At 48.8% G+C, this 19,545-nt stretch overlaps 1 protein-coding gene across 1 annotated transcript; it reads left to right on the plus strand.

Annotated features, from left to right (window-relative positions):
- The first annotated feature begins 600 nt into the window (after window positions 1–600).
- C8H11orf86 (chromosome 8 C11orf86 homolog) lies at window positions 601–2,040 on the plus strand. The gene is made up of 2 exons (XM_032641249.1): window positions 601–908; window positions 1,471–2,040. Exons 1-2 carry the CDS (start codon window positions 639–641, stop codon window positions 1,567–1,569), a joined length of 369 nt encoding a protein of 122 aa, XP_032497140.1. The 5' UTR covers window positions 601–638; the 3' UTR covers window positions 1,570–2,040.
- Window positions 2,041–19,545: the final 17,505 nt, after the last annotated feature.

The raw sequence follows: 19,545 nt of genomic DNA on the forward strand, positions 1-19,545 counted from the left end.
TAGAACTATCCTGTTTCTTTTTTCTTTCTTTTTTTTTAAATTTCCAATTGTAGCAAAAAAAATACAGAAACATAAAATGTACCATCTTAGCCATTTTTACATGTACAATTCAGTAGCGTTATATACGTTCACATTGTGGTACAACCAACCTCCAGAAGTCTCTCACCTTGCAGAACTGAAACTCTATAGCCATTAAGCAACTTGCCATTCCCCCCAGGCCCTGGCAACCGCCATGTTCCCTTCTGTCTCTGTGAATTTGACAGTTCTAGGTTGGAGCTGTCCTGTTTCTTAAAAGCCTGTCTCTGTTTTGCTGTTGAGCCATCTGTTCTGTCAACGAAATGAGTCTGGACAGCCAGGACTACAGGAGTTCAGGGGAGGGCAAGATCTTTGGGGTGGGGTGGTCAGTGAAGGCTGCCTGGAGGAGGAAGAGGAGGGCAGGCCATCGAGGTCAAGCATCCCTGAGTCACCCACAACACCGCCTCTCCACCCGCCCTTTGGTTTACAACGGCCACCTCAGCAGCACCAACCTTTGTCCCCAAGTGAGCTCCTGTCAGGTGAGTGGAGGCACCAGGCCATCTCAGAAGGCCAGGGGCTCGCCAAGGGGCTGGAGCAGTCCTGTGCCTGCAGCCTCCAGAACCATGGGGACAGGGCTACGCAGCCAGTCCTTGCGAGGACCACGGTCCTCTTATAGCAAGCTCCAGGAGCCCTGCGGGAGGCCCCTGGCAGGCCAACTGCGCCGGGCGCTGAGCCTCAGACAGGGTCGTGAGAAGTCCAGGTCCTCAGACGGAGGCCCAGAAAGGCTGGACGCCCCCGGGCAGGAGCAACTGCCAGGGAGCCTGGGGGACACAGAGCAGCTGATCCAAGCCCAGCAAGAAGGCAGCCAGTGGTGGCTGAGGCAATATCAACAGGTTTGGCTGAGGGCTGGTGGATGGAGGAGTGCTAGAGGGGAGGGGGACGTCCCCAGGAGCAGGACCCAGGGCAGCAAAGGCTCAGAGGCAGAAATGTATGGGGCTGTAGATCAAAAAGATAACAGAGCTGTCTGGGGAAGGGGCTGGAGAGAGAGATATCCAAGAACTGTATTTCAGGAGGGCCTGAAGGCCTTTGGGATTTATCCCATAGGCACTGGGGAGTCAGGGAAGGTTTTAGAGCGGGTGGGTGATACGGTCAGATTTGTTCCGAGATGGTCAATCTGTCAGCGTGCTGGATGGGTGGATTTTGCTGGAGGCAAGAGATCAGCCAGTACAACTTCCCCAGGGTTACGTCTTGTGCTCCCCTCTCCCCGGAAAAGGGGGTGATCCGGCCCCCCTGGGTGGGAGCTGCCGGCTTCCTCTAGGAGGAAGGGTGGCTAGTGAGCCATGCTTCTGTCTCTGGGGTCTACCACCACCTCGTGGCTGTAGGTGGAACAGCACCTGAAGCCCACCACCCAGTCCAGAGACCGGGGCCCTGATCTCAGCCCCTCCTGTCTTGCAGAAGATAAAGAGAAGGTGGGAGAGCTTTGTCACCAGCTTCCCCAGCGTGACCCTGAGCCAGCCGGCCTCCCCACAGCCCTCGCCGGGCACCACCAGCTAAGGATGCGAGCAGCGGTGTGGGTCCTCGCTGCACCTGGAGGAGATGGCACGACCTACCTCTTCGTGGCCCTCTGGACTGTGAATGGAGTGACCTCCTCTGCGTGGACTGTTCCCCTTCCTTACGTGGCCCGTTGAGGCCTCTGTCACCAGGACAGAGCTCAGTGAAGCCAGACCCGTGGCTGAGAGCCTCTGGCGCATCACCTGGTCACAGGGCCCCAGCTGCCCTTCTTGCCAGCTGCTAGTGGTGGGCAGGGCATGGGCCTCCCTCCCAGAGGGTGAGCCCATCTCCAGGGCAAGGACTATGTCTTGTCGTGTATTGTCACTGTCCTCACAGCCTCCCCATGAAGGAAACAGAGGAAACCTTCCCTCCCTGTGCGAGAAAAACTGAGGCCCAGAGGCGGGAGGGGATTATTCTCTTTGGCATCTCTGGCCCCGCCCCTACCCAATGCCCAACACTGCGTTGAACACAGGAATAAAAGTTGCTGAACTGAAGTAAGTGGTTTTCCTATTGACTAACTCGCCCCCAGTCCTCTCCCAACCCCCTGGGGGCAGGTGGGGTCCAGAGCTTCCCAGATCATGGGGCAGAAGCACAAGGGGCAGGTCCCCAGGAGGCTGGGCGTCTCCTGGCACTTCTCTGGTTCTCCCTGTGCTGATCTCAAGCCAGCGTCAGAGGGCCTGGATCTCACCAGCTCCTTGCCTTTGTGCTTACCCCCATGAGGCAGGACTTACCCAGAGGATCAGAGAGGGCAAGGGGCCCACCCGGGGCCACACAGAGGGGAGGGTGGGACCCCAAAGAGCCTGAGCTCTTTGAGAGACACTGGCACCTCATTTGGGGTCCCTGGGGCTCTCCCAGCTCAAGCAGACCGAAGGTCAAAGGTAAGGGAGCAGCTGCAAGCATCCTGGTGGAGGGTCTGTTCTGCGGTGGTAGGGGGACCTGAGGGCCCAGTGGAAAAGGGGAGGTTCCCTATTTCCCCAGAGCCCAGGACCCTGGCAGAGCCATTCAGGAACAGGAGAGGACCTGGGAAAATTTTGTCCCAGACAGTCACCGGGATGAGACCAGAACAAGACCAGGACGTCTGGCTTGGCACCTAGACTGTGGGAGATCCCTGGAAGCTTCCAACCCAATTAGTCACAAACTTTAGATGCCCCCTGCTCAGCCCCCTCTGCAGTATCCCCTGCAGTAGCCCCTGCGGTGCCTCTGGGAGATGCTAGGACTCCAGGGAACATAGTTTGAGTCCATGGCTCTGACAAACCCTCTTGATGTCCAGAGGAGGAAACTGAGGCCCAGGAGGGGTCATCCTCTGGGTCTCTGCCCTCCAGGCTCATCCTGGCCTCTTTTGTCCCCAGGGATTCTCCAGCCCATCTCCTTGCTGGTCTGCTTCTACTTGTCACACGCTGTGACAAGTGTGTCCAGTTATAAGCTTTTGTCATCCACAGGATGGCCAGTTCCACAGGGACCCGGCTTGCTCACCACTGGGACCCCAGTGCCTCGCTCGGGGCCTGGCACGTAGTAGGTAGTTGTTGAGTGAATGAGGGACTGGCCCAGGGTCAGCTAGTTGATGGCTGAGCTCCACTCGGGTGGAGCCTTTCCTACCTCAGCCTCATCAGCAACACCATCATCAGGGAGCACATTTCCGGGGCCTCTAGCAGAGGCCTTCGCCAAAACACACACACACACACTCTGTTAGCTTGTTTCCAAAGACAGCGGCAACCATCCCTCCCATGAAGCGTGCCCTTTGGCATTGTTGCCACATCTCCCAACAAGAGGGGTATTCTATGTATTCTACTTGCCCTTGAATCTGGGTAAGCCCGGAAACCTGCTTTGACCAATAGAATGCAGTAGAAATAATGTTCTGGGACTTCTGGGCCTAGGCCTTAAGAGACTCTGTACCAATAGCTTCTGTTTCTGCCCGCCTGGAAGCTGGCTGCTGTGTAAAGGAGTCCAGGTGATTCTGCTAGTGTTGGAAGGTGGCACCCAAACAGATAGGTCCATGTTCTAATCCCAGAGCCTATGAATTTTACCTTATTTGGAAAAAAGTCTTTGCAAGATATAATTATTAAGGATCTTGAGATGAGAAAATCACCTTGGATTATCAGGGGGCTAAACCCAATAACAAGTATCCTGATAAGAGGGACACAAAAAGGGAAAGACACAGAGGAGAAGGCGATGTGAAGTCAGAGCCAGAGATTGCAGTGATGCGGCCGTAAGCCCAGGATGCTAAGGATTGCTGACAGCACCCAGAAGCCAGGAGAGGAAGGAAGGACCCTCCCCTGGAAGCTGCAGAGGGAGCACGGCCCTGCCAGCACCTTGATTTCAGGCTTCTGGCCTCCGGAACCAAGAGAGAATACATTTCTGTTGTTTCAAGCTACCAAGTTTCGGGAATTGTTACAGCAGCCCCAGGACATTCAGACAGTGTGTTTGCGGCCAAGCTCGCACCAGGAGAAAGTGGGTGGAAGTGGCATGCCTGCTGCTCCAGGCCAAGGCATGAAGCCTCCCTGCCCAGCTCTCCATGCTCCCCCTCTTCCCTCACCAGCTGGCCTGATGCAGAGGGTCCAAGGGGACCCTATCCAAGGCTAGGGGATGGCAGTGGCACTGAAGCAGAGCCCCCCTGCCACCCATTTGGACTGTGATATGGGTGCAAAATAGACCTTCATTGGGTTAAGCCATTGACTTGGGGGCTACTCGTTACAGCCACAAGCCTATGGCAACTCATCCCACATCAGCATCGCGTGGAAACTCTGAGAGGGCAGGACTATTCACTCAAGGCCAACAGCTCTCCTGAGACAGTGTCTGCCTCATCGTAGGTGCCCAGGAAGCAGTTGTTGAATTACTGAAACAGAGACCTCAAGGATGAGTAGGAGTTAGCCTGGCCAGGGGAGGGGATGAGTGTTTCAGGTGAGGGAGGGGCCTGGGCAGAGGCCTTGAGGCCAGAGGGAACGCGGTGCATCTGGAGGTGCAGACCATTCGAATGGGCGAGAATGCAGCAGATGCCCCTGGCTCAGCAAACGGTCCCCCTCCCCCGAAGTGCACTCTCCAAGCTTCGCCCATCCTGGTTTCGTCAGCACGGAAGACTTCACTCTCATGGAGTGGCAGCCCATCAGACCCCAGAGGACATGGCCGATAGCGTGGACACTTGTGAGGGGATGTGGCTCCCCACCGAGGCCTCCCGACATTGGCGGTCAGTGTGGCCCAAGCACAGAGGGGACTCCTACAGAGCAAAAGCTCTGGAGGCTCTGAGTCTATCCACCCTCAGGCCAGTGTCTGCCACAGTTCCTGTAAAGACATCCTCGATGAGTCAGTTTCATGCCTCTGTGTTCTCTTTCCACTGCCCACAGAGGACAGAGCCCCCCAGTCCTCTCCCGGGCCGTGGGGTCTCAAGGACTGCTCCTGGGGGTCTCAGAGCCCGGAGCTGGAGGGCCTGATTCCCTTCACCCCCACCCCCGGCTCCATTCTCTGTCCCGCTCCACATCCCGGCCACACGCAGCCTCTCTGTGCATGCTTCCAGAAATAGGAGGCTCACTGCTTATCAAGCTCTGATCTCTCCATGTGACCTCTGCCCTCATCGAGCTCACAGTCCTGCTGGAGAGGGTCACAGACAGACAGACAGACAGATGACAGGCTGCTCTGCTACAAAACAGAACGAGTAAGTGCTCACTGGGCAGCGTGGTGAGGCAGATTGAACAGGAGGTGCTGATTCCCAAACCAGTGTGACGCTCTGGGCTTGGCTGGACATCTTCCCCAGCTTCCTGAGGCCTGCAGCCATGCCAGATGGGAAGAGGCTGCGAACAGGTGGAAAAAAATATCCTGCAGGGGAAATGGGGCTGCTCGGCTGCACTAATGGGGAAAGCAACGGGGCGAGCAGGGAACACTGTGTCTGCAGGCACCTTGTGAATTCAGGCTGGAAGGGCCCTCAGGGTCCAACAGATGCAGGCCATTTATTTTACAGATGAGGAAATTGAGGTTCCCACGGCAAGCAGGAGGCAAGGCTTGGGCTGCCCTCCAGAAGGCTTGGGCTGCCTCCCTGCTCAGAACTCTCTGCTCACCTGCCCTGTAACCCCCTGATAACCCCCTTCCTCAGGGTCACCAAACTCAGTGGGTCCAGCCAGTCAGGGGGCCAGGGCCGGCCCAGGCCTGGATATCAAACCTGTGACCCAAGCCCCTATCCAGCAGCTAACTTACTGTGTGACCTTGTGCCGGTCGTTACCCTCCTCCGGTTTTCATTTTCTCCTCTGCAAAATGGGGGCCGTGATCTATGTGTCTTCTCTGGACTGAAAGGCAGGTGAGGTGGCAGGTGTGCAATATCTTTGCAAACTGAGGTGTGCTGTGTCCTGACCGGGAGCGCCAGCATCGCCTCCCACCCCCATCACCCTCACGATCAGGCTGAGAGCAAAGAGAGTAAAACTCTGTGGCCGAATGCCCGGGTTCTGCCACTTACTTGCTGGGTGACCTTGGACAAGTTGCTTAACCTCTCTGTGCTTTGGTTTCCTCACCTGTTCAATCGAAATAATAACGGTCCCTCCTCACCCAAGTTAATGCATGGAAAGCACTAAGAACATTTAGCCCTGGGATCTTAGTAGTCAGTTCCAGGACGTTCTCCCTGCATGACCCTTCTCTGAGCCTCAGCAGTCTTTCTCTGGGAAATGGGGGTGTTAACAATAGCACCTGGCTCTAGGTGTCTTAGGGATGAGATGGGCCAAAGCACGCATGCGCTGAGTCCAGGGCCGGCCCACGGAAGCGCCCTATCAATGAGAGCCTCGGGAAACCTGGCCCTCAGAGCCTGCCATGTCCTCAGCTCACCTTGGCAGAGCTGGACCTTGGCAGGGTCGCAGGCATCAGGATCCAGGAAAGTGGGCCCAGCCGCAGACCAGACGGCTGCCCTGGGGCCTCCCAGGGGTGGTCTCTTTTAGTGCCAATGCTGGAATGGGCGAGGGAGGAAGGCCTCTCTCCTCACCCTACCCCACCCTCTACCGTGGCTGTCACTGAACCCTCCCTGCCCCTGCCGGCTGCCAGGCCCTGTCTCCCTTCTCTGAGCTCCAGGCACAAGCAGTCAATTCAACCAACGCTCAGCAAGTCTCAGTCAGAGCCCTGCTCCGTTGAGAACTTCAGAAAGGACGACATGCGTAGCCCTCCAGGCCCCTTGGGGTGACAGCCCTGTTGATGATCCAGTACTCCAGAGCTGGCTAGGGAGCGGAAGTGCCCAGAGAAGGGCAAGCTTAGCTCTTGGAAGGTGGGCATCACAGGCTTCCTGAGGAGCAGAGCTGAGTGTGGTCCACCCGTGGAAGGGCTGGGGAGGGCGTGCCAGGCGGAGGGAGTGGCACGTATGGGACATGGAGACGTGGACCAGCTGGAGCGTTTGGAGATCAAGGCATAACTCAGTTTTGCTGGGGAAAAAATGGGAGTGGGGGAGGTGAGGACAGACAGACAGACGAGGGACAGGGCTCAAAGGACCCGGGATGACACTTCACCCAAGGATCGTCAGGGAGCCGTGACAGGCTTCACAGTAGAGGAGGGAGAGAGGTAGCTTAGAGAGATTCCCTGTGACCACTCCAGCACGGAGGATGGGGGTGCCCACTGTGAAGGGAGCAGACCCACTGTGTTCCCACGTTACAAGTGAGAGTCTCAGGGTCGGGGGTGTGGGGAAGGAGTGGCTCAGCTGTGAACAGTATTTACACAGTCAAAACAATGTAACCAATGAATATCTAACCAGAACTCATGAGGTATTAATAACTATATTGGGAGGGTGGGTGAGGGGTGATCAAGGAGGGCTACATCGTGATCTTTCATAGTAGAAGCCAACAGATAACATCTACATTTGAAAAACCAAGAAATGCAATGAAAGTGTATTATCTAAGAACACGGAGGTAAATCCCAGAGGAAACACCTCTGGGCTGAAGCCACGGGAGGGGGGGGGCGGGCTGCCATGGGGATGGAGTGGGAGAAAGCAAAGGAATGTTAGTTTTATTCATAAGTTTAGACCATTTTATTTATTTATTTTTAAAATTTTATTTATTTTTGGCTGTGTTCGGTCTTCGTTGCTGCGTGGGCTTTCTCTAGTTGTGGCGAGCGGGGGCTACTCTTCATTGCGGTGCGTGGGCTTCATTGCGGTGGCTCTCTTGTTGCAGAGCATGGGCTCTAGGCACGCGAGCTTCAGTAGTTGTGGCACGCAGGCTCAGTAGTTGTGGTGCGAGGGCTTAGTTGCTACGCGGCATGTGAGATCTTCCCGGACCAGGGATTGAACCCGTGTCCCCTGCATTGGCAGGCGGATTCTTAACCACTGCACCACCAGGGAAGTCCCTAGACTGTTTTATGTTTTAAATGAAGTACATTTATTGCTTTGATAATAAAAATGAAATAAAAATAAATTTAGTATAGATTTATAAATTATTTCTGAGGATACGATTCCATGGCTGCAAGGATTAGACATTTGGGAATAAGTCTTTGACCAGGGATTGAACCCGGGCCCTTGGCAGTGAAAGTGCAGAGTCCTAACTACTGGATTGCCAGGGAATTCCCGGAAATAAGTCCTTTAAAGTCATTTTAAAAAGCAACACACACAACACACACACACACACACACCACACACAAAGCAACACAAGATAATTGGCAAATTTTGAGAATGATCTAGATATTGGATAATAGAATGTCATCACTGTAACATTTCCTGAATTTGATAGTGTGGCATAAGAAATATATATTTGGACTCTGTCCCTAGTTCCTGGCACAGAGCTCCTAAAACTCTTGGAATTTCCTGAGCAATAGAGGTGATAGGAGCATCTTTCATTATTTGCAATAAGCCCCTTTCAACCATACCTGAGTTTATGCTAATAAGGGGATGCTGGGAGGATGGGGACTGGTTGCCAGAGGAACCAATCAGGTGATTAGAGGTTGGAACTTTCAGCCCCACCTCCTGATATCTGGGGAGTCGAGAGGGGCTGGAGATTGAGTTCCATCACCAAAGGCCAGTGATTTAATCAGGCATGCCTACTTAATGGAACCTTCACAAAAACCCTAAACAATGGGGTTCAGAGAATTTCTGGGTTGGTGAACACATCGAGGGGCTAGGACGGTGACACTCCCAGAGAGGGCATGGAAGCTTCCGGCCCTTCTGTATACTTTGCCCTATGCATCTCTTCCATTTGGCTATTCATCTGCATCCTTTATAATAAACTGGTAAACATAAATATTTCCCTGAGTTCTTTCTAGCAAATTATCAAACTTGAGGCGAGGGTCTGGGAACCCCTAATTTATAGCTGGTTGACCAAAAGCACAGGTGACAACCAGCAACTTATGACTGGTGTCCAAAGTGGGAGCAGCCTTGTGGGACTGAGCCCTTAACCTGTGGGGTTTATGCTAACTCTGGGAAGTTAATGTCAGAACTGAATTGTAGGACGCCAGCTTGATGTCTGAAGAGCTGGAGAATTGTTTAGTGTGAGGGAAAACCCCACACATTGTGTCAGAAGTACTGTGAAAATAGAAGAATGGTTTTTCTTTTAGATGCTTATGGAAAAGAGTTCTTAGCAGGTTCACCCTGAAATATTTAAGAGTGAAGCGGCTTGATGCTTGAAACCCATTCTCAAATGACTTAGAAAAATATATCTATATATGAAAAGAGCATGAATAATAAGGCAAATGTGGCAAAAACTGGTAAATCAATGAGAGTTCATTGCACTATCCTCGCGACTTTCCACAGGTTCGAAGTTTTTTTCAAAATAAGAGCTTTAAAAAAATAAAGCGACATGATAGCATCATAAAAGAAGCAACCAGACAGTATATGCCTCCAGACAGGAGAAACAGTACCACTTATGAAATATTCTTGCCCCAAAACTCAAGCCTGCATTTATCAGATGCAATTCTAGATGCAACTCCCAATTTATAAGAACCCCTGGGGATGGAGAATCATGCTGAACTACACAATGGGGCTGCAATCAGCAAATTCTAGACTGCAGTGATCCCTACAGATAAAACAGCCAAGGTTTTTTCAACAAAATAAATTGCAAAGAAAAAGAAAAAGAGAGGGATGGAGGGGGAAATTCCAGAGTAAAAGAAACCTGACATATTAACCAATCATAGTGTATTAACCCTATTTAGATACTAATTCAAGCTATAAAAAAAAGAAAAGATTTATGAAGTATCTGGAATTTTGAATATTGACCAGATTTTGGATGATATGAGCGATCTATTCCTTTCTTAGGGTGAAAATGTTATTATAGTTATATTAATAAAAGACTCTTCGTCTTTTAGATTACTCTTACCTTTTTTGTGTGTGTGTGGTACGCGGGCCTCTCACTGTTGTGGCCTCCCCCGTTGCGGAGCACAGGCTCCGGACGTGCAGGCTCAGCGGCCGTGACTCACGGGCCCAGCCGCTCCGCGGCATATGGGATCTTCCCGGACCGGGGCACGAACCTGTGTCCCCTGCATCGGCAGGCGGACTCAACCACGGCGCCACCAGGGAAGCCCTACTCTTACCCTTTGTGGATGAAATGATACAATATTTGTTTTAAAGGTGAGGGAAACAGGCAGGAATGAAGATGAAACAAGGTCAGTCCTGAGCTGATAACTGCGAAAGCTGGGTGATGGGGACAGGGTGAGGGTGGGCTTTCTGCCTAATCTTATATATGTTCAAAATTCTTCTGAATCATATTTTTGAAAAGCAACCCTCTCTGTAAGTGGTGACCACGTGGAGATGGCTAACACACCTGAACAGCTCTGGACCCTGATTCACCCCCCTGGATGTGAGGCTGGGGTGTGGGGTGCTGGTGACAGCCCTGTTAGATGACTCCCAAAAGGGCTCTTGCTGGTGACAAAGACACTGCTGTCCAAGTTGTTTGGGGAGACTCTGTTCACAATTGTTTCGTAAAATGTGAACACTGGAAAAGTGTATCCAAACCAGGATATGGCTGTTAGTTACTCTGCTACCGTTCATGACAGTGATGCCCCGCGGCGCAGGTTTCCCCTCCCCCATACAGTGGAGGACACGTGCTGTTCCACTGAGGACTCAGACACAGACACCAGGAGGAGCAGAAGAAGGAGTTCCAGCCAGTCCTGGCCGAGGTGGGAGGGAACACTTATCTGTATTTTGGAAATCTGTGGGCGGTGTTTATTTGCTGGGAAGTCTGGGTCCCTTCCCCGGGCATGCTAGAAGCCACAGTGGCCAAAGAACACAAACTGAAAAAAAAAAAAAAGAACACAAACTGGAGGAGGGTCTGGAGTGGGCAGCTTGGGGCGGGGCTGGGGCCAGGGCAGGCCATGGTGGGTGAGAAACAGCTGCCGACTTGGTGGGGTCAGAGGTGGCTTGGCCGTGCAAGGGCCTGGGCAGAGCCACGGACATGCCGGCTGCACTCAGAGAAACGTCCCTTTTCTGGACCTCAGTTTCTACATCTAAGCAGTTACATGCAGGGTCAGATAGACCAGGAAGGAGTCCTTACTCTGCCACTTGCTAGCTCTGGTGTGGCTCATCGCGGGAGGATTCTGCTTTCTGATCGATGAAATGGAGACAGTAAGGGAAACCAACATTACAGGCTGTCCTCAGAAATCGGGGAGACAACCCGCAGAAGCTCTTAGCACAGGCTAAGCGTTCCAGGAGTGCTCACTATATAACCATAGGCACCATAAACACAGTTCACAGCCAAGGGATGGGGGAATAAAAAGTAAGCTGACAGTGGAGAAGCCTGCTAAATACCACATCATCCTCTCACCTAACAAACTGATGGTGTCCAGTATTGATGACAGTGTAGGAAAAATAGGTAGTGTTGGCAGGAGTATAAATTGGTACAATCATTGGAGGAGACAATTGAGCTGTAACTTTTAAAAGAAAAATACACATGCCCAGTGTGTTCATTGCAACGTTATTTGCAATAATGAAACCTGAAAACAACCTTGGTCTTTCAATAGGAGACGATGATGTGCCCACACAATGGGATATTCTGCAATAAATCACAGTGCTAACGCTGTATAGCTCATCATGTGCTAGCCTCTTTCTAAATGTAATCTTCGGGATTCCCTGGTGGCACAGTGGTTAAGAATCCTCCTGCCAATGCAGGGGACATGGGTTCGAGCCCTGGTCCGGGAAGATCCCACATGCCGCGGAGCAACTAAACCCATGCACCACAACTACTGAGCCCCTGCTTGCCACAACTAGAGAAAGCCCGTGTGCAGCAATGAAGACCCAATGCAGCCAAAAATAAATTAATTAATAAATTTAAAAATAATAATAATAAAATAAATGTAATCTTCACTACTCTGGGTTAATCACTATTGTTGTTCCCATTTTACAGTTGAGAAAATTGAATCACAGAGAGGTTAAGTAATTTTCCCAAGGTTGCACATGTAGTAAATAGCAGAGCAAGGATTTGAATCCAGGCAGGCTGGTTCTAAATGACAAAAATAACAGCAGAATATATATGTACACACACAAAGTTGTGTGCATATATGTACACAGGAATGTATAAACAAACACCTGATAGAGGTGCTTACTTTCAGAGGGCAGCATGGGGAAGGGGAGCGGGGGGCGGTTTTCACTCCATCTGTGTAGAAGAGTATTATTTTGATTCTGCAGTTGTTATTGTTTTTTCTTTCATTTTACTCTGCCCTCCAGCCACACCACCACCACCACCACCACCACCACCACCGGTTCCTGGGAGGGCGAATGCAGGGGAACAAAGAAGTCATTGCTCAGCTTTGGGTTTCAAATTAGACTTTTCAAAATTCAGAACAGAAACAAAACAAGTTTCTCCTCCTAGGAGCTTTCTATTGTGGGGCTTTCTGAGAAAGAAGAGGTTTGTTGAGAAATAAAGTGCTGCAAGGCCTTGGAGCACTCAGAACAAAAAGTTTTCCTCAGTGGAAAGAGTCGGGGGTTTGCGTGTATATGTACATATAACTGAATCACTTTGCTGTACAGCAGAAATTAACAGAACATTATAAATTAACTAGAATTTAATTAAAAAAAAAAAGAACAACCTGATACACGTGTATCCTCTCATGTAAAAATAGCAAACCTGAAGGAGTGTGAAGGAAGTGCTCAGCAAAGCACCCCACCAGGAACTCTACTCTCCTACCGTGTCATCCACTCCCGATTTCTTGCTCATCCTTCAGGGCCCAGATTATTTCCCCCTCCTCTGTGAAGCCTTTGCCAACCCCCAGCAAGTAACAGAAACCCAAGGAAGCTAGCTGAATCAAAAGAGGGGGATTTGGGCTTCCCTGGTGGCGCAGTGGTTGAGAGTCCGCCTGCCGATGCAGGGGACACGGGTTCGTGCCCCGGTCCAGGAGGATCCCACATGCCGCGGAGCAGCTGGGCCCGTGAGCCATGGCCGCTGAGCCTGCACGTCCGGAGCCTGTGCTCCGCAATGGGAGAGGCCACAACAGTGAGAGGCCCGCATATCGCCACACAAAAAAAAAAAAAATAAGAGGGGATTTATCAAAAAGATACGGTGTTTCAAGGACAATGGACATCTCTGAGTTGTTCTACAAGAACTACATGCTAAGACTCCAGACACCAAACTGGTTGGAACCTAAGGAATGAAGATGTTGATCTTTCAACAATCCACTGAAGCTTGGACTCTGTCAACCTTTGCCCCAATTCTGTGTTGAATTCTCTATTCAAGCCCTTTCATGAATATGCATATGCCACTCAAGCCCCTTCATGAATATGCATATACCTTAGCTTAAAACTTCCCCAACTTTGCTCTTCAGGGCAACACTACTTTGGGAAAGATCCCCCGTGTTCTCCTTACTTGCTGCAAGTGGTAAATCCTTCCTTCTCCTGATCTTTGGCTTCGTTGTGTCTTTTGGCTCAACACCCACCAAGAGGCAAACCCAGTTTTCAGGTAACACTAGAAGCAGAGGGAAAGGGGCAGGGAGAGAAACTGGCTTATGACCCATCAGTGGTTCTTGAAATTCACTGAGTGGACAGCACAGAATAAAATCAAATAAAGCCTTGCAGAATAGATTAGAAAATAGAGACAGGATAGAAAATATCAGAGAGTATCAAATTAAGTTTTATTTTATGAAACTTTTGCTCCCTGATCATTGATTAAATGTTGCACTGGGTTTCAAAGTGCAGTGGATTTCCTACTGTTAGGCAAGGTCAAAAATATAAGAAAAACTTTCTCAAAGATTTATAAGTGTAAGTGTAAATGGAAAGTGCCCAGTGGTAAATTGGAAGTATTGGGGATTTTGCTGCTGTTGAGCAGCACTGTGGGCTAGGGAGCTGAGCTCAGTTACTACAGATTTAGACTCCATGTGTTTGTATTTCTTTACAGTTTTTGTTTCCTGTATTTTTCTTGTTTCCTTGTTTCTTGATTTTATTGCTATAAATTTCCCTCTTAGAACTGCTTTTGCCGCATCTCATAGGTTTTGGGTCATCGTGTTTATTACAGATTTAGAAAGAGTTGCAGTTTTTGGAACGAATTTTTGTGTTTCAAATCTTAGACTACAGCCGTTTGTTTGATTCTTCTACAGTGAAGATATAACTGATGGCTTCCATAATTTTGAAAAACTTAGTGAATATATTTCCTAAGGGCTATCACGACTGCAAATAGAAAGTAAAAAGGACCAAAGTATGTGATGTTATCTGGGGCCTCTGATGGCTCTAGTTTTTAAAAGCCATATGATTAAGAAACCAACAGATTATTTTCTCATCTGGCCTAGAAGTGGCCAACTCCCTCTCTGTCCCTGCAGACAATACTCCCTGCACACCTTCTGGGTATAGTCAGAAAGGGTCTGGGGAGGGACTTCCCTGGTGGTCCAGTGGCTAAGACTCTGTGATCCCAATGCAGGGGGCCTGGGTTTGATCCCTGGTCAGGGAACTAGATCCCACATGTCTCAACGAAGATCCTGCGAGCTGCAGCTAAGACCCAGCATAGCCAAATAAGTAAATAAATATTAAAAAAAAAAAAAAAAGAAAGGGTCTGGGGAAAAGGATCAAAGGTTACAAGCCTAAGCCTCACCTTCAATAGGGGCTCATCATTTATTGTGCCTGCTCTGTGCCAACCCTGTGTGAGGCACCAGGGTGAAGATGATGACAAAGGCACCAGCAGAACCAATAGGTATGAAATTGGCCATTGTGATGTGGTATCGTGGGAACGCTAATGGGGTAAGATAAGACCCCAGCCATGGGAGTAGTGGAAGGTGGGCAGAAATGGCATGCAAGAAGGAGAGGGCTCTTGGCAAATTCTGAAGGTTGAGTATGAGTTAGGCAAGCAAGAAAGTACCAGCCAGGACGCTGACACAGTCCCTGAAGGGTGTGAGTGCTTCCCATGTCATGGAGGAGACTGGCCCCACCCTCCTCCAGGCCTGGGGTTGGGGGGTCCCCTGGCCCTAAAGGACTGTAACAGACAAGGTCAGGAGTAGACTGGGTAGGGCAGGGTGCTGCCCAGGGTGAGGAATCCAAGACAAAGTAGGCCACCACTAAGGAGGAAAACTAGAGGTCAACTCCAGGGAGAGTGTCACCAGGCAAATCCGAGGAGCAGGCATGAGGCTGTGCTTGGGGTGTAAGCAAAGGGGCTAGGATCCAAGAAGGTCAGTGTTATGGACTGGATTGTGTCCCCCACCACCGCCACAAGTCATATGTCAAAGCCCTAAGCCACCCCTCCCCCCCCCCCAGTGTGACTGTATTTAGAGATAGGGCCTTTGGGGAGGTAATTAAGGTTAAATGAGGTCACTAGGATGGGCCCTAATCAGATCCGCTGGTAACCTTATAAGAAGAGGAAGACACCAGAATGCACTCTCTCTCCACAGGCACACAGAGGGAAAAGGCCATTAAGGACACAGCAAGAAGGCAGCCTTCTACAAGCCAGAAAGAGGAATCTCACCAGAAACCAACTCTGCCAGTACTTTGATTTGAACTTCTAACCTCCAGACATATGACAAAATCAATTTCTGTTGTTTAAGCCACCCGGTCTGTGGCATTTTATTATGACAGCCCAAGGAGACTTAGGTTGGGAGGAAGAGCTCGAGGTGGGGCTAGGACAGAGGCAGGACCAGCTACATAATTTTCAGGGCCCTGTGCAAAATGAAAATGCTGGACTCTTTATTCAAAAATTATTGAGAATTTCAAGAGGGCAAAAGCAGAGCATTAAACCATGCGCAGGCTGTACACCCATGAAGCTGGCCTTCAGGAGAGGTTCAGGATGGAGGCCTTAAAGTAACACAGGGGTTGAGGGTCAGTCTATACTGCAAGCTGGAGCCCTCCTGTGGGCTTGTGCACGAGGATAGGCACACACGCACCAATTCAATTCAGACAGCAAGCAGAAGAACGCGATCAGAGCTTAAATGGAATTGTGAAGGAAGAGCAGTGAGTACAGACAGAGGAGATTAATTCCGCAGGAAGAGTGAGGGTGATGAATGAGCAGGCAGCACCTTGCTTCTCCCCTCACTCTCTGAGGGCAGGCCTCCAGCCGTCATATTTGTACCACGTGACAGCACTCCTGACCAAGGGGATTGGAGCAGGGCTGATCACCTGATCCACACCAGCCAATCAGAGCTCTTCCCTAAGAATGTGGCACAGATTGAGATTCTAAAGATGATGTTAACTGCGTGGGTGTGGGTGGCCGTTCTACCCCGTAACGGGGGACCGCACAAAAGGAAGAAGGAAGCTGAGCCACAGGCGGGGAGCCGTTAGGGCTCCTGATAGTCTCTCCGTCCCTGATCCTTGTCCTTCATGGACATCTGGCTGCACTGATGTCCTGGGATGGCTTGAAACACTGGATCTTTTTGATAAATCCCCCTCTTTTGCTTCAGCTGGTTTCCTTGGGTTTCTGTTACTTGCTGGGGGTTGGCAAAGGCTTCACAGAGGAGAGGGAAATAAACTGGGCCCTGAAGGATGAGCAAGAAATCGGGAGTGGATGACACGGTAGGAGAGTGGAGTTCCTGGTGGGGTGCTCTGCTGAGCACTTCCTTCACACTCCTTCAGGTTTGCTATTTTTACATGCCAGTACTCAGTTCCTGAGTGGGAGGCAGTAATAAGAGGGAGCGGGAGAAGGAAGAATATATTTCTTTATTAAAAGATGTGGATCAAAGGTTTCTCTTCACATGGGAGGGGGAGCACTTCCTCCCCAATCCTGAGGACATCCCTCTTTATTTGATTTTTCTCCTCCTTTCAGTCCTTTTATTCATCTATTCATTCATCAACTCATTACTTATTATTACCACTTGTTACTCATTTGTTTACATCCCACCTCTGCCACCTGCTGGTGTTTGTTCTTGGCCACATTTCTTCTTTCTTTTCTTTTCTTTCTTTCTTTTCTTTTTCTTTCTTTCTTTCTTTCTTTCTTTCTTTCTTTCTTTCTTTCTTTCTTTCTTTCATAAAGTTTTTTCTTAACAAGGAGATCTTTTAATTTATTTATTCTATTTTATTTATTTTTGGTTACATTGGGTCTTCATTGCTGCACGCAGGCTTTCTCTAGTTGTGGGGAGTGGGAGCTACTCTTTGTTGCAGTGCGTGGGCTTCTCATTGTGGTGGCTTCTCTTTTTGTGGAGCACAGGCTCTAGGTGTGTGGGCTTCAGTAGTTCTGGCACATGGGCTTAGTTGCTCTGCAGCATGTGGGATCTTCCCGGACCGGGGCCCAAACCTGTGTCCCCTGCATTGGCAGGCGGATTCTTAACCACTGCGCCACCAGGGAAGTCCTTTCTTTCTTTCTCTCTTCTTTCTCTCTTTCTTTCTCCCTTCCTTCCTTCTTTTCTTTTTTCTTTTTAATTTTTGAATTTTAGTTTATTTTTTTATACAGCAGGTTCTTATTAGTCATCAATTTTATACACATCATTGTATACATGTCAATCCCAATCACCCAATTCACCACACCACCATTTCCAACCCCCCGTGGCTTCCCCCTTGGTGTCCATACGTTTGTTCTCTACATCTGTGTCTCAACTTCTGCCCTGCAAACTGGTTCATCTGTACCATTTTCCTAGGTTCCACATACATGCATTAATATATGATATTTGTTTTTCTCTTTCTGACTTACTTCACTATGTATGACAGTCTCTAGATCCATCCATGTCTCAACAAATGACCCAATTTCATTCCTTTTCATGGCTGAGTAATACTCCATTATATATATGTGCCACATCTTCTTTATTCATTTGTCTGTCGATGGGCATTTAGGTTGCTTCCATAACCTGGCTATTGTAAATAGTGCTGCAATGAACACTGGGACACATGTGTCTTTTTGAATTATCATTTTCTCTGGGTATATGCACAGTAGTGGGGTTGCTGGATCATATAGTAATTCTATTTTTAGTTTTTTAAGGAACCTCCATACTGTTCTCCATAGTGGCTGTATCAATTTACATTCCCACCAACAGTGCAAGAGGGTTCCCTTTTCTCCACACCCTCTCCAGCATTTGTTGTTTGTAGATTTTCTGATGATGTCCATTCTAACTGGTGTGAGGTGATACCTCATTGTAGTTTTGATTTGCATTTCTCTAATAATTATGTGATGTTGAGCAGCTTTTCATGTGCTTCTTGGCCACCTGTATGTCTTCTTTGGAGAAATGTCTATTTAGGTCTTCTGCCCTTTTTTGGATTGGGTTGTTTGTTTCTCCAATATTGAGCTGCATGAGCTGTTTATATATTTTGGAGATTAATCCTTTGTCCGTTGATTCGTTTGCAAATACTTTCTCCGATTCTGAGGGTTGTCTTTTCGTCTTGTTTGTGGTTTTCTTTGCTGTGCAAAAGCTTTGAAGTTTCATTAGGTCCCATTTGTTTATTTTTTTTTTTTTTTCCATTACTCTAAGAGGTGGATCAAAAAAGATCTTGCTGTGATTTATGTCAAAGAGTGTTCTTCCTATGTTTTCCTCTAAGAGTTTTATAGTGTCTGGTCTTACATTTAGGTCTCTAATCCATTTTGTGTTTATTTTTGTGTTTGGTGTTAAGGAGTGTTCTAATTTCATTCTTTTACATGTAGCTCTCCAGTTTTCCCAGCACCACTTATTGAAGACACTGTCTTTTCTCCATTGTATATCCTTGCCTCCTTTGTCATAGATTAGTTGACCATAGGTGTATGGGTTTGCCTCTGGGCTTTCTATCTTGTTCCATTAATCTATGTTTCTGTTTTTGTGCCAGTACCATATTGTCTTGATTACTGTACCTTTGTAGTATAGTTTGAAGTCAGGGAGTCTGATTCCTCCAGCTCCATTTTTTTCCCTCAAGACTGCTTTGGCTATTCAGGGTCTTTTGTGTCTCCATACAAATTTTAAGATTTTTTTTGTTCTAGTTCCGTAAAAAATACCATTGGCAATTTGATAGGGATTGCATTGAATCTGTAGATTGCTTTGGGTAGTATAGTCATTTTCACAATATTGATTCTTCCAATCCAAGAACATGGTATATCTCTCCATCTGTTGGTATCATCTTTAATTTCTTTCATCAGTGTCTTACAGTTTTCTGCATACAGGTCTTTTGTCTCCCCAGGTAGGTTTATTCCTAGGTATTTTATTTTATTTTATTTTATTTATTTTTTAAAAATTATTTTGCGGTACACGGGCCACTCACTATTGTGGCCTCTCCCCTTGCGGAGCACAGGCTCCGGATGCGCAGGCTCAGCGGCCATGGCTCACAGGACCAGGCACTCCGTGGCATGTGGGATCTTCCCGGACCGAGGCACGAACCCGTGTCCCCTGCATCGGCAGGCGGACTCTCAACCACTGCGCCACCAGGGAAGCCCTGTTGGAAGATTTTTAATCACAGTTTCAATTTCATTACTTGTGATTGGTCTGTTCATATTTTCTATTTCTTCCTGGTTCAGTCTTGGAAGGTTATACCTTTCTAGAATTTGTCCATTTCTTCCAGGTTGTCCATTTTATTAGCATAGAGTTGCTTGTAGTAGTCTCTTAGGATGCTTTGTATTTCTGCGGTGTCTGTTGTACCTTCCTTTTTTTCTTTCTCTTTTTAATAGAACAATTAATTGACTTATCCCCCACCAGATAAAAGTAGAAGCCACACTTAAGACAATCAAATTGTACGAGCATCAAATACATGAA

This window comes from Phocoena sinus, chromosome 8 (assembly GCF_008692025.1).
Source record: "Phocoena sinus isolate mPhoSin1 chromosome 8, mPhoSin1.pri, whole genome shotgun sequence".
Classification (NCBI taxonomy): domain Eukaryota; kingdom Metazoa; phylum Chordata; class Mammalia; order Artiodactyla; family Phocoenidae; genus Phocoena; species Phocoena sinus.

Bases quoted from the DNA above. Each gene is read 5' to 3' on its own strand.
- C8H11orf86 (XM_032641249.1), top strand. From the start codon at position 639: ATGGGGACAGGGCTACGCAGCCAGTCCTTGCGAGGACCACGGTCCTCT. The intron at 909-1,470 runs GTTTGGCTGAGG...CCTGTCTTGCAG, and splicing joins GGCTGAGGCAATATCAACAG to AAGATAAAGAGAAGGTGGGA.